The 13,537-nt window shown below is 42.6% G+C and overlaps 2 protein-coding genes across 5 annotated transcripts; one reads left to right on the forward strand and one right to left on the reverse strand.

Annotated features, from left to right (window-relative positions):
* Positions 1-538: 538 nt before the first annotated feature.
* Positions 539-6,467, forward strand: LOC108614712 (low density lipoprotein receptor adapter protein 1). Of its 4 annotated transcripts, XM_089466576.1 has the most exons (4): positions 624-669; positions 1,301-1,367; positions 4,517-4,648; positions 5,614-6,467. In XM_089466576.1, the coding sequence occupies exons 3-4, from the start codon at positions 4,547-4,549 to the stop codon at positions 6,145-6,147; spliced, it is 636 nt and encodes a 211-aa protein (XP_089322702.1). In that variant the 5' UTR covers positions 624-669; positions 1,301-1,367; positions 4,517-4,546; the 3' UTR covers positions 6,148-6,467. The 4 variants fall into 4 exon arrangements, with proteins under 4 accessions (XP_017864435.1, XP_089322699.1, XP_089322702.1 ...); XM_018008946.2 differs by lacking the exon at positions 1,301-1,367 and having other exon boundaries at positions 539-669; XM_089466573.1 differs by lacking the exon at positions 1,301-1,367 and having other exon boundaries at positions 603-669; positions 4,502-4,648.
* On the reverse strand, positions 5,286-11,421 carry LOC108612232 (uncharacterized). The gene is made up of 3 exons (XM_089466571.1): positions 11,026-11,421; positions 9,539-9,865; positions 5,286-9,484 (listed from the first exon to the last, which is right to left on the reverse strand). Exons 1-3 carry the CDS (start codon positions 11,092-11,094, stop codon positions 7,052-7,054), a joined length of 2,829 nt encoding a protein of 942 aa, XP_089322697.1. The 5' UTR covers positions 11,095-11,421; the 3' UTR covers positions 5,286-7,051.
* Between the last annotated feature and the right edge of the window lie 2,116 nt (positions 11,422-13,537).

Here is a 13,537-nt window from a genome sequence, read left to right on the forward strand (position 1 = left end):
CGTTTTAGATGAGTGAGGATACTGTACGTAATTGACTTTAATAAGAAGAAGAACCTAAACTCACCAACTATAACATGCTGCATCCCAATCGCCCCCTTAAGTCGTATCAATTTTCATAACATAGCCAAATAACTCAAAATAAAGAGTATAATCAGAAGCAAATACCCAAACCAATTTTTATGGTCACTTCATCAGCCCATTTCACAGCATACTTTTAGGCAGCTGATTGCATATTGCCATACACGACATATAGCAACTACACAAACCTCTGAAAAAATGAAACTTGGTTTTTGTATAGCAATTTTCTTATGGCAACAACATTAGTTATAATTATACGCCACCCAAAAGTATGGTAGCAACTCTACACATTTAGCTCAACTGAGCGTAGCAAAGTATGCTATAAACAAAATGCACTAATTTAGTTCCAAAATCAGCCGCTAGAGTGCATTCAGAGGAAGCATAGTTTAGCCGCTTGCACGCGCTCAGTGCTACAACTATAAATGCAGCAAACTATGCTATAAATATAACTAGCCAATTTAGTTCACTGTGCAGCCGATAGGTAGCGCTGATAAGTGCACCTGTAAAAGGTTTTTTATTATCGTTTTCAGTCGCGCGATCGGCCGCAAACGCAACAGGTGGACGGAACGACGCGCAGTGCGATTAGTAACGGTAAAAAAACGAAAATAATTTTATCTCTAAGGCTTGCAAAATGAAACAATATTTACATAAAAAAATATATATATTGTATATATAATTTCGGAGTTAAGGAATTAAAATAAATAAACAACAAGTACAGCGCAAAATGAGCAAAAATTGAATTAAATAAGCTTTGAGAAGGGGAGGCCTATGTGCGTATGTGCGTGTGTGTGTCTGTCAAGTGTGATAAGATAGCCCAAAAGCGCGACAGTGTGTGATAAGGAGAGTTTGTAAAAGACAATTCACTGTTGGCTAAATCGAATTAGTCATTAAATTTAACTTTAATGTAAATAACCGTAAGACACAGTCAATATAACGAAATGTCAATATAACAATCAACTAGACAATATAGCAATTACATGCACATATCATATCGTGTGTATACAAACGATGCGCTACAGTGGGCACTCAAACTGAAGAAGAACGGTCATTAAAAAGATATTAAAAATATGTATAGAATGTTTATATAAAATGGAGAATGATATTAAAAATGGATTATTCTTGTTGATTTTTTTTTGGCCAATTTTAATGTCTCAAGTGTACAGTGAAAACTCTATTGATGAATTAATTAGTTTAACAATATATTTCACATTTTTATGACCAGACTAACAGAGTAACTAAGGGATTTCCCACCAAGTGCTTTCGCTACCATTAGATCAAATTTTTTAATTGTAAGTAGACAAAATGAGTATAGTAAAACACACTTAATGAACACTAGGAGGTTATTCACAGTTCTCTCATATGGATGCTCACTGTAACCTCGTTTACATCATATTTAATTTCTAAAAACGAATTCGACAATTCTTTATACAGCTCAACAGCTCTTCCAGTTCAACTGTTTTCACTCCCATGTGTGCTCACTGTACATAGATAAAATTACTTAAATGTAATAGGAGATATGCTCATATGAGCAGCTTCCGCTCTGACAACCATTTAAAAAAAAATACAGAAATATGCCAGTGGAAAAATTATATATAAATTAGGTTACGGTTTTCGGGCTTGCAACGCATTATCATGTTGCCATTGTCATATGGGCTCATATACAAATATTTATATATTATGATCATGATATATATATAGATCTATATACATTTATAACAATCAATCAGCTTGAAGTTTTGCTGCGGCATTATAAAACTACAAACAAAACAAACAAACAAACATTCGGCTTGCGGAATCGAAGCGCAGCGCCACAACAACAACAAAAGCAACAACAATAACAGCAACCATATCAACAACAATAACAACCATCAATCCCATCAAATTACATAGAAATTATTACGAACATAAATCGGAAATAATTTCATTTTTGTGCGCGCCTCAGATTAAATCGACAGTGAAATACAGTGGACGATCGTTATAGTGTGAGAGGTTTTTGAAAATCATGTAATCAATTTTACATTTAAATTGGGTGAAGAATTAATTTTAAAAAAAATAAATAAAAGCTATTTACATAATTAAATTTTATCATAAGAAATTATTTGTATTGAGTATTTACTGAATTTTATTAAATTATGATTAATATAAAATACATCCATGTTTTGGAGGCCTTAAGAGAGGCCTTAAAACTAATAATGATACGAAAATTTGCAATGAATTATTAGCAAATCTATTTATATAACAAATTTGTATACAAATTTTATAGTAAATAAATATAATTTGCACTCTTAACTCAAGGCTTCACTGTACCTCTAACACATGATCCAAAACTTTTCGACTACTGAATAGCTCTATTTATAGCCTTCTACCTAGAGCCACTGTTGAGCCAGTTCCCAACGCGAGAAATAGTTAACAAAAAAAGAAATAGAAAAATATTAAAATAGCTCATAAAGGGAAAGAAAACAACTAAAATAACTCATAAATAAAGTTTTACACAATAAAAAAAAAGCAGAAAATATGACAACTCAGAGAACTCTGCTATGCGTATTCCCCAAGCTGCAATTAGGTTCGCACTTGTCACACCAGGTCGTTGGCCATTAATGTAGACTCAAGCGCAAACTACAGCTATGTACTACATATATACATACATATATGTATATGTGTGTGTATGTGTCAGTCTATTTAAACATAAGCTCAAATTGTGACGTCATGTGGGGCCAGCGGCAAATCAACTGCAATAAAAACAATTCGTTCGTTACAGTTTTGCTTCTTTTTTTGTTATTTTTGTTGTTGTTTTTTTTTTTTTATCTACCTGCTCATTAACTGGCTATATAAATGCATGCAATTGTTGTCGTTGCTGTTGTTGTTTTTGTTGCTATTGCTTTCATTGTTGCCGTTGCTGCTGCTGTCTCCCGCTATCAGCTGCACAGCTTTCACAGCTAACGCTCGAAGCCAGCGGAAGTATTAATAATGCATTTTTAATAAATAACAATAACAAGAGCAACAACATAGGTAATCCCAATAACAAGTGCAAAGACAACAACGGATTTCAGTTCAAGTGCATAAGATACAAGCTGAGAGAAACTAGGCAAAAGATCGAATGTTACATACTCTATCTGTAGACTCTCGTATTGATAAATTTCGACATATATGTATTGATTTATATATAGTATATATATCGAAATGTTGATATGATATCTTTATAATCTATATTATGCGACCTTCGCTATCATAAAATAAATACAAAATAAAATATAAATAGATTTATTTTAAATAGAAAATATTTTCACGTATTCGTAATTCTTATATATATCTCAAGTCGTACATTTTTCGAAGAGTTCTTTGTCTTATCTTTATTCCTTTTTTGTCGCCCCAGAAACCTTATCGAAATTGTAACTGTTCAAAACGCCAGACCTTTAAGGCCAACAAAACTGAATGTAGAATACATGTTGTTGTTGTTAATGTTATTTTTAATATTGTTAGAACTATTAATGTTGTTATTGTTGTTTAAGTTATTGTGTTTCTCTGAGGCGATTGAGAAAGAAAGAGAGAGAGAGAGAGAAGACAAAAGGCGACAAAGAGTGAGACTGCAATAAAAAGAGACAGACCCAGTAATAAAGATTGTGAGAATGCAGCTGTAAGAGAACAACGGAGAGAGGGTGAAATAGAGATAGTATACGAGATAGAGAGAGAGACAATGAAAAAGAGGGGGTGAGATAGAAAAAGTGTTAGAGAGAGGGAGACACACAAAGAAAGAGAGAGAGAGAGGGAAAACGGGTCAGAGAGTCAGAGACGGAGAGCGAGAGAGAGAGAAAGAGAGAAGCGACGGAGAGATAGAGGAAGAAGAAACTAATACAAAGTCAATGAGAGAGAGAGACTGATCAGTAATAGACACAGGAGCACCGAGAGGGAGACAGCTGAACAATAAGCAATGCAAACAGTGGAGGAGAAAGGGAGAGAGGGGTAGAGAGAGTAGATCATGCACAATAGAAAGAGACACAATGAGCAGTCAATGCGCAATGGGCTTGGCAACTGGTCAGTCCACCTACACCTTCACCACGATTGCCACCACCACTACCACCGCCAGCCAAGCCACCTTCAGTGGCTGCTCACCTCTACCTGGGCTCAGTTGTGCACACAACAAATTTGGATGTTGTTGCTGCCTGTTGACGTCAGTCGCAGTTGACAGCCGGCAACAACAGCAACAGCAACAGCAACAGAGGCAAAAGCAGGGACAACAGAGCCGTAGAATAGTAGAAATTTTGAGAACTGCCAAAGCACGAGCAGCACATCACAGTTAGGCAAAGTGAACCATGAAAATATGAAGATAAGTTAGGTAATAACTAAAGATACGCCCCGTTGTAAGGGGAATAACTGTGTGGAGATAAAAGTAGAGGCCATGCCCAAGGTATTCAACTACAAATAGGCATATTTATTGCAGCTTACGCAGAACTGAAGTTGACTCGAAACTATGGCCACCGGCAATGGAGCTGCAAGCAGCAACAACAACAACAATCATCCCAGTGATTTGGATACTCAAGTGAATGTGGAGGATTTGCCAATAAGCTTCAAGGTTAGTCTTTCAGCTCTCAAATACAAAACAAGTGCCGCAAACAGAGCGCAGCATTTCACATACAACAGCAACAAGTAAAAAAAAAAAAATGTAAAAAAACAACTCATTGCTAAATTCCCATAAATTTAAATGTGAAGTTCAACGCGCATGGATTAAGCGCTTAACCGACGACTAACACCCGCCGCCACATACCTAACCTGCAATGTATACTGCACGAAATTATATGGTTCGAATTGACTTTGCCTAAAATTGGGTAAACTTAGTATTTGAAACTAACTAGTTTTAACGATTGAAGTGGAATTAGCTGAGAGCTGATTAGAAGTTTAAGCAAGCAGATCAATCTGAATTTTTTTAATTTCTGAAAATTTTCGATTATAATTTTCAATATTTTCTCATTAAACTTTCTATGGTTTAAAGCAAGATCTCAATTATTATTTTGATTTTCTTGTATAATCTTTGTCCAGTTTTATACAAAAATGTATTATAAATATTTTAATTACCGCTCAGTCATCTCATTACTCAGAAAAAAAAAATAAATAAATAAATAAAATATTAAAAAAAAATATTTCTATCTTCCATGCTTGCCTTCAAAAAGAAAAGCTGTAAATATTCCACATTTTTCCATATCAAAATTCAATTCCAATGATACCCATTTATTCATAAAACTCTGGAACCACAATTTTTGTACAGTGCATCTGAATAAAACTTAGCCAGACAAATAAATACGCACTTTCGTCTCGCTTGGCTGGACATTGTGAATTTTGGCGGTGTGTTTGTGTGTGGTTGGTGGACAGCGCTGACATCCGGTTCGGGTCGGATGCAAATGAGGCGACAGTTCAGAGAGTTTGCCAGCAGCTAACAGCTAACGGCGACTCAGACCGGAAGTAGCGCCAGCTTCAGCTCCAGCTCCAGCTCCGGCAACTCCAGTTCCCGTTCTACCTTGTTCATATGTTTCGCTTTTGCAGGTTAAATACATTGGCTCGGAGGCGGCGCGTGGTCTGTGGGGCATTAAATACACACGCAGGCCAGTTGACTTGATGGTGGGCGTGGCTAAGAATTTGCCGCCCAACAAAGTGTTGCCCAACTGCGAACTGAAGGTGTCCACATCGGGCGTTCAAGTGGAGATCATCTCACCGAAGGCGAGCATCAATAACTGGAGCTACCCGATCGATACGATCTCATATGGAGTGCAGGACTTGGTCTATACGCGCGTCTTTGCCATGATTGTGGTCAAGGATGAGTCTAGCCCGCATCCGTTCGAGGTGCACGCCTTTGTTTGCGACAGCCGGGCCATGGCGCGCAAGTTGACCTTTGCCCTGTCTGCCGCCTTTCAGGATTACTCGCGCGTCGTCAAGGAGGCAGCCAACGATGAGCAGGACGCCAATGCTAGTGCCACGCCCAGTGATACCATAACGCCAACCAGGCATAAATTTGCCATCGATCTGCGCACACCCGAGGAGATCCAAGCCGGCGAACTGGAGCAGGAGACGGAGGCATAGCATATGCATATATGTATATGTGTATGTGTATGTGTATATATATGTGTATGTGCGTGTACTGTCTCTTGTGACTCCAGTATACCGTTGTCCATTGTGATTGTCAAAGTTACTTATCGTCCAGCGGCTGCAGATGCTGCTGTTACGCTGTAGTTCTCTCACCCGGTAGTTGCCTCATACAGCTAATTACCCAAAGCCTAAGCATAAGGCAAATGTAAGCAAGTGAAAATACGAAACGATTTTCTACGTGAATTAATATAAATTAAATTAAATTACATTTGCATAAAAATGGTAAACAAAATATACAACGTTTTCAAACTGTCTATCTCTCTATGTATGATTGCATGAATGTATGCGAAAATGTAAATATTAAAGAGATCCATCTTCATATATACGAGCTTTGATTGTATGCAAGCACTAAGATTACTTCAAAGACTCTTGAAAATTATTTCTACAAGACTCTCGCCTATTGGCCTAGTTCCCTTGATTCGCTTTCAGTTAGGTCGCTTTTCAGTTGGCCATCTCTACCGTTCAAAGGCTGAATGCGACTAGGCAAACACAAACACTCAAACCTGTGCACGATGGAGCTCGCTAACCCATATTGGATACATGAGACTCGAGTCAAATAAGAATCGATACATACCTGTTATTTGTTTTTCAATATTTTTTTTATTCAAAGGTTTTTCAATTTTTTTTTGTCACGTTTGTTTTTTTTTTTCAAGGATGCAACAATGCTAAACTTAAATTTCAACTCTCTATGCAGAAAGAAATGGCCATAAAACTAGGAAATAATTGAAAAAGTCATAGGTGCCTAGGTGCAAATGAGTGGAGGGAGGCGCTGCGAGAGGCTTGATGTTGTGGGCGGGTGTGGTGCTCCGGGGTAGAGCGTGGCTGGTGGGTAATTTCTCTAGCTGGCATCGGCACGAAAGAGAAAGCGACGTTTGCGTGCATCCATTCGCGATGGAGTCTTGGGCTCTCGCACCTCCGGCACTGCAGCTGTCGCCTCCTCCTGCTGAGGTGTCGCCTCCGCCTCCACTTTGCTCACAGTCAGGGGCTGCGTTTGCACTACGGACATGGCTGGATCCGCTTCCGAAACGCGCTTGTATATGGGCAGAATGACTTCCTCTTCCTCGGCTGCAGCTGGCGCCGGCTCAGCAATGAGCGGTGCAGCAGGCGCCATCTCTACAGCGGGCTCTGCTGCGGGCTCTGCTGCGGGCTCTGCTGCGGGCTCTGCTGCGGGCTCTGCTGCGGGCTCTGCTGCGGGCTCTGCTGCGGGCTCTGCTGCGGGCTCTGCTGCGGGCTCTGCTGCGGGCTCTGCTGCGAGCTCTGCAGGCTCTTCTTTTTCCACCTCCTCTGGCTTGCTTTGAATCAATGTCATGGGCTCAGCAGCGCCTGGTGTTAGCACCAGTTCCATGGGCGCCATTGGTTGATTCTTGGGATTCTGATCCAGTCGCTCCTTTACCAGCTCCACAATGTCGTCGATGCTAATGCCTGGCATATAGGCAGCCGCGGGCAGATTCTCCTGGGCATCATCTTGAACAGCTGGCTCCGCTGGCTCAGCTGGCGACTGAATTTCCACTTCCTTAGCCGGCTCCTCAACAGCTTCTGGCACGGGCTCTGGCGCTGACTCGGGTTGCTCTGGCTCTGGCTGCGGCTCCGGCTCTGGCTCAGCAACCACCTGCACGGGTATTTGATAGTCGGCGGGCAAATGATTGAGCTGCATGATATTAATAATGGGCGAATCCTGTTTCAGTTTCAATTTGGGTTCCGCTTGCTGCTCTGGCTCCGCTTCTAGCACCTGCTCCTCCACTGAGGCATTGTTATCAACAGCGTCTGGCTCGGGCAGCTTGGCCTCCTCGATGGAAACGGCCGCTGCATCGGTTTCAGCCTGCTGCAGTTGCTCAGCTGCTGGCTTCGTTTCACTCTCTTGGATTTGTGGCTGCTGCTCAATGGTTTCGGCCATGTCCATGGCCGCATTGGTCAGCTCAGTCTCTGTGTCTGTCTCTGTCTCGGTTTCAGGTTTAGTTTTAGTTTTAGTTGCTTCCTCGTGCTTGCGCAGCGTATTCAAAAAGTCAGTGATCAGCTGTTCCGCCTCAGCTGCCATAACGGGATCGACGGGCTTGAAGCCGCCAAGCGATTCTTGTGCCTCATTTTTGTTATTCAACATCTCCTCCACCAGGGGACTGGGATGCTCCATGGCAGGCGTGGCTGGCAGACTGACAGGCGCATCAGCGGGCTTAGCTGCCTCCATGGCTTCAAGGTTCACAGTTTCCTCGTTGGACTGGCTTGGCTCAACAATCGCTGGCACCATGGGAGAGTCCACCATCTGCTGCTGTTGCTCTTCAGCAGCTGGTTTGATGGCTTCCGTTTCTTCTGGCTTTTCCTCCAAGGTCTCCACGATGACAGCGGGTATCTCTGGAATGGCTTCGATGGGCTGCACTTTGTCCTCCTCTGGCTTTGTGGGAATCGCTTGCTCCGCTGTTTCTTCTGCATTTATCTGCTCGGCTGCCTGCTCGGGCACCGGCTCAGGCTCGGCTATGGCTACAACTGGCTCAGATGCCTCGCCAACCGGCTCTGCCGCCTGCTCAGCAACAGGTGCAGGAGCTGCAGTAACGGCAGGAGCGGGAGGAGCTGCCTCCACGAACATCGTCTGCAGCTTCAGCGTGGGCATCGGCTCATTCAACTCAGCTTGCACAATAGCTTCCGTCACGGCCGGTTCGCTCTCCATCACGGGTCTCGCAGTGCTCGAGATGCTGTTCTTGTTGAACATGGCCGGACGCTTGCGTATGGAGTTGAACAACTCATTGCGTATGGGCGCGGCAGGCGCAGGCGCAGGTGCTGCTGGCTTAGCGGGCTGCGGCCTCTCCTTGTTGCTGGGTCTATTGATAAAGCGATGCGGCTTCGAAGGCTTGGCCGCCTGTTGAACCACTGCCACGGTTTGGACTTCAGGTTCCTCGGCCTCCACAGCTGGAGTTATGGGCGCTTCTGTGACCACCACAGGCACTTTCCTCTGCGGCTTGTTGTAGGTGACGGCGGGCTTGCGGCGGTTGGGCTTCGGCTTGGGCTTTTGCACCTTCACTGGCTTCACTGGCTCCATTGCCGGCTCCGGAGCAGCTGCAGCTGACTGAGCAGGAGCATTCATTTCGCTCTCCTCAGGTTGAGGTTTCTCTTGCTCGGCTTGCTGAGGCTCAGCTGGAGACGTTGCTGCTGCTGCCGCTGCTGATGCTGGCGACTTCTCCTCCTCTGCAGGCAGACCAAAGTTGCTGTTCAATTCGTAGTATCTGTAGCTTTCCTCGCACTCGATGGTCATGTCCTCGCGACGCATGCAAGTGAAGGACTCCTGCAAGGAAATCTTTTATTTTCCCTTCACTCGAACAGCTGGCGACTCGCTTACCTGACTGAAGATCGTCTCCTCGGGGCAGATGAAGCTCCAGCGGAAGGTGTTCTCCTTGCCGTCGGCATAGGTCACGGGCAGGCACACGTGGAAGATCTGGCAATCGTTCTCCACATCGGCATAGTAGCCGTAGCTCTTGTTGGCGCACGAAAAGTTGTCCGTGATGTCGGCTCGTATCGAGGTCGCATTGCTGGGCAGCGTCAGAGTGCCAACGAGGGGAGTTGCCTCCGCAGCTGGCATCTCCTCGGCAGCCTCCATCTGCATGTCCGACTCCTGCTCGACAGCTGTTGCCGTATCCTCGCGTGCCATAATGGGCATATTCTTTCGCTGCAAAAGAGTTACGAGCGCAAGCATTAAGACACTTAAGACCATTCAGCTAACGGACTACGTGCCACGCATGCGCAAATCCTCAATATCGAATCAAGCACGTGACATGACTCGGGCCTGAAGCGCTCAGCTCAATCGAGCGAGCTAGGCGATTCGTATTGAAATCGACCAAAAAAAAATTTCACTTGTGTTCTAGTTTTTTGGCGTTAAGTGAAAACTATGCACTAAGCCCCTAACGAAGCTGCTAACCAAATGCGTTTGCAGTTCGCACCTGGCGGGAAACCATTTAGGGTCAACGCTGCAATTGAAATTACTTTCCATACGCTCGCATGTTATCACATCATATTTTTAACCATATCGATATATTATTTATATTTCGATTGGAGCTATGCATTTTAATCAGTTTTCGGCTTTCAGTCACGCAGGCGCACGGCTTATGAAATCGCTGGATAAAATATAAATACCTTAGCTTTATATCTTTCTCTTTTCGTAATCATGAATTTAATGTGATATATATTGATATAGTTTTGAAATCATGCAAATCTTAAGTCTCTCTATGCCTCAACTCTTTGTTCTTTCAGCTCCATTCATATGGTATTTATTCATATTATATCTTCGTGCCTTGCGTTATCATATATGCATATATTTTTGGCATATCTATTTATATCTACATCCAAAACATATTACACTTATTTATTCTGGAATATTGTTATGGAATTCGCCTGGCTGATCGAGTGTTGCCAATCTTAGAGCGTGTCTGCCATAAACGTAACGAGCCTGCAGCTGTCTATAAATACTTTGGCACTTCTTTTGCTCTTCTGCTCTGCGGCTGTTGGACTCTTCGGCTGCATTTAGCCGTTAAAAGGCTAAACGTTTGGCATACCAACTAGTCTTATGCAAATGGCAAAATGTCGAAGAAGAGAAGGAGGAAGAGGAGGAGGAGGAGGCGGCGGCAGACAGACAGACTTCTGGAATGACTAAGACAACTGGGAGTTGAAGTCGCGTTGCCATTAAAAATTTCTGACTATGCCTTGGCAAGGCAAGGCGAACACATTTCATTAACAGTTTTCCGTTGCCCGTTTCGATTTCCGTTTGCTAACGGAAGTCGTCTGCCACTACTTGCAGCCTAATCGAATCCAAATCCAAAACCAAACACCCACCTGTTGGCTAAGGGGTCCCGCGCTGCAGCCGGCAACCAGGAGCACCACTACAGATATTAGCTTCCACATGATGGTTAACTTGCACAGATTGTTCAGTTGTATATATTTCTATATATATGTATATGTATAGCTATATCACTTTTATCACAACACTTAATAACAACTGGAGAGCATAGTAATCCTTTTTGGCTCTCTCTCTCTCTCTCTCTCTGTCTCTTTGTGTGCGTATGTGTGCGTGTGTGTAATCCAAATGTTATCCAAGACGTAAGCAACTATTTATCTCTTTGCCTTTTTCAAGATAGATTTGTAACGACCAAAGCTTGCACTCGTACTGTCTGCGACTCTTTGCACACACCTGTGAGGCACCGTTGGCTACCAAATACTAACTGCGAACGAGCTAACCAAGCGACGCCCAATTTATATATTCTTCACTTTGATTTATTAAGAATGCAAAAGGTAGAGAAAACCACAACGAACACGCAGACACACGCACACACATGCACACAGCGACACCTATACAGGTGCGTGCGGCAAAGAAATGTAGGCGACAACAACAGCAACAACGGCAACGTTGACAACAACAACAACTACAATTACATTGGCAAGTGCCTTACATTGTTGTCGCTTCTACTGCGCAAACGTGACATGGAATTTGGTGGAACTCAAGTTGTGGAACCTAAGTTGAGTGATGAGAGTGAGAGAAGACAGAGAGAGTGGAATAGGAAGAGAAAACAGATCAGAGCATTAGCTGGTGGTATGAATGGTACAGGAATCTTATGAGAAAATCAGAATTCTAAATATAATGTCATCTTCGGAAGTGAAGTCATTAAGAAAAAATTAAAAATAAATTGAGAGTAATTTACAGCTTCGATTTGATCTGTTTTGAATCTTAAATTTATTCTGAAGAGATCCTTACGGAGTAATTTTTATTTTAATGTAATCAAAATAGCAGGTGAGCCATAAATATTATTCGAGTATGGTATTATTCTTCTGAATGAACTTTAAGCACGAACTAAAGTTATTAACAAATATCTTCCGAAGAGTGTAGTCTGATCTAAAAGAGAGAAGTTTGGTGAAGGTTAACACACCCTTAAACTCTCTCTCTCTCTCTCTCTTGCTCTCTCTCTCTTTCACTCCTTTTCTCTATCTCTCTCTCTTTCTCTCGCTCTCTGCCTCCCTCTCTGTGAGTCTATTATTCTATCTTGCTCTATCTATCTTCTTTCGTTATTTCCTCTCTCCTCTCGCACTCTCTCTATGCTCATAGTTTTTGTGGCTCAGCTCTCAAGTTGTCGACTCGCAACTGTCGTCTCTCACATCCCAGTTCATATTTCTCATATTTCAACTCTCAGCTCTCACATCCCAACGTCTTCCAGCTGCCTTTGCTCGACTCTCATCTCTCATATCCAAGCTCTCTGTGCTCTCATCTCAAATGCCGCCTTCTGGCTCACCCCTGATAGCATCTCATAGGGAGTGTCTACCTGGACTCCAGTTGCCGCCTCATTGATATGCCAGGCAACATTTTTTTTTGGCCAACTCAAAGAGATTTATCTCGACCGTAAGATGTAATAAAAGCACCGCCTCAGGCCACTTTTAAACGCCGCTGGCAGCATTTGCTGACTGCTTTTGTTAGCGCCAGTTGATTCACTGGCAATTAAAATACACTTAAAAATGATTATTAACTCGATATTTGTTTATGGTTAGGCGCTATTTCCGATGCCATTGGCCCCGGCAGCTTTCGCTTTTTGTGCTGTGCCTCGCTGTACGTGATTTCGATAGAACAGACAAGAGGGCAAAGGCGGGACTGCCACTGGGCCTAGCTCAGAGCACATACATGATGCATACATACACACACGCATATGAAACCAAATATACAATATATGCTCGTCAAATTAGAAATTCATAATTGACGCGTAATACTTGTACGTGAAGCCAGCCCCCACAGGCGAAATGGTAGCAGACCATTCTAAATTATTAATGCGCCCTAATAAGCGTCGCTTGTTTTGAAAGCAACCCAACTATATGATGATATTTCGTTTGTTGCATAATCCTTTGCCATCTCTTCTTCTGCCATTGAACCCCAATGAATTTTTATTTATTATATTTTGCGACTGTTGGAGTCTACTGAGAAGCACGCACCTCTAAAGTTTAAGTTAAAGCCCCACTTGGTACACATAAAATTGCAATCTCACGTCGTCTTGTCGTCGCTGTGTCTCACTCTGTCTTTCTGCCTCTCCTCCGACAATCTTTCGAGCTTAATCTCCGACAAGAGGCAGCCAGTACGGCGTACTTATGGCTAACCAATTTCTTAGTAATCGGAGACTATCCACCATGCACATTAAGTTACTTAGAAGTTTTCTAGAAGTCTGCAAAGCTAACAAAGCAATATTCGAAGGAATTTAGGGTGTAAGAGGAAATTGATATATGGAATAAGGGAACTTAGAAGTGCTAAAATAGATAATATATAACATAGATAATACTCCTGCATTTAATAGTAAAACAATTTCTTATTAGA

This window comes from Drosophila arizonae, chromosome 4 (assembly GCF_054131065.1).
Source record: "Drosophila arizonae isolate 15081-1271.41 chromosome 4, UAZ_ARI_1.0, whole genome shotgun sequence".
In the NCBI taxonomy this organism is placed as follows: Eukaryota; Metazoa; Arthropoda; class Insecta; order Diptera; family Drosophilidae; genus Drosophila; species Drosophila arizonae.

What these genes read in the sequence shown, in the direction of transcription:
- LOC108614712 (XM_018008946.2), top strand. Translation starts at nt 4,547, where the DNA reads ATGGCCACCGGCAATGGAGCTGCAAGCAGCAACAACAACAACAATCAT. An exon ending in ATTTGCCAATAAGCTTCAAG is followed by an intron (nt 4,649 to 5,613) that starts GTTAGTCTTTCA and finishes TCGCTTTTGCAG; the next exon opens with GTTAAATACATTGGCTCGGA.
- LOC108612232 (XM_089466571.1), bottom strand. Translation starts at nt 11,094, where the DNA reads ATGTGGAAGCTAATATCTGTAGTGGTGCTCCTGGTTGCCGGCTGCAGC. An exon ending in CGGGACCCCTTAGCCAACAG is followed by an intron (nt 9,866 to 11,025) that starts GTGGGTGTTTGG and finishes ACTCTTTTGCAG; the next exon opens with CGAAAGAATATGCCCATTAT. An exon ending in AGGAGACGATCTTCAGTCAG is followed by an intron (nt 9,485 to 9,538) that starts GTAAGCGAGTCG and finishes ATTTCCTTGCAG; the next exon opens with GAGTCCTTCACTTGCATGCG.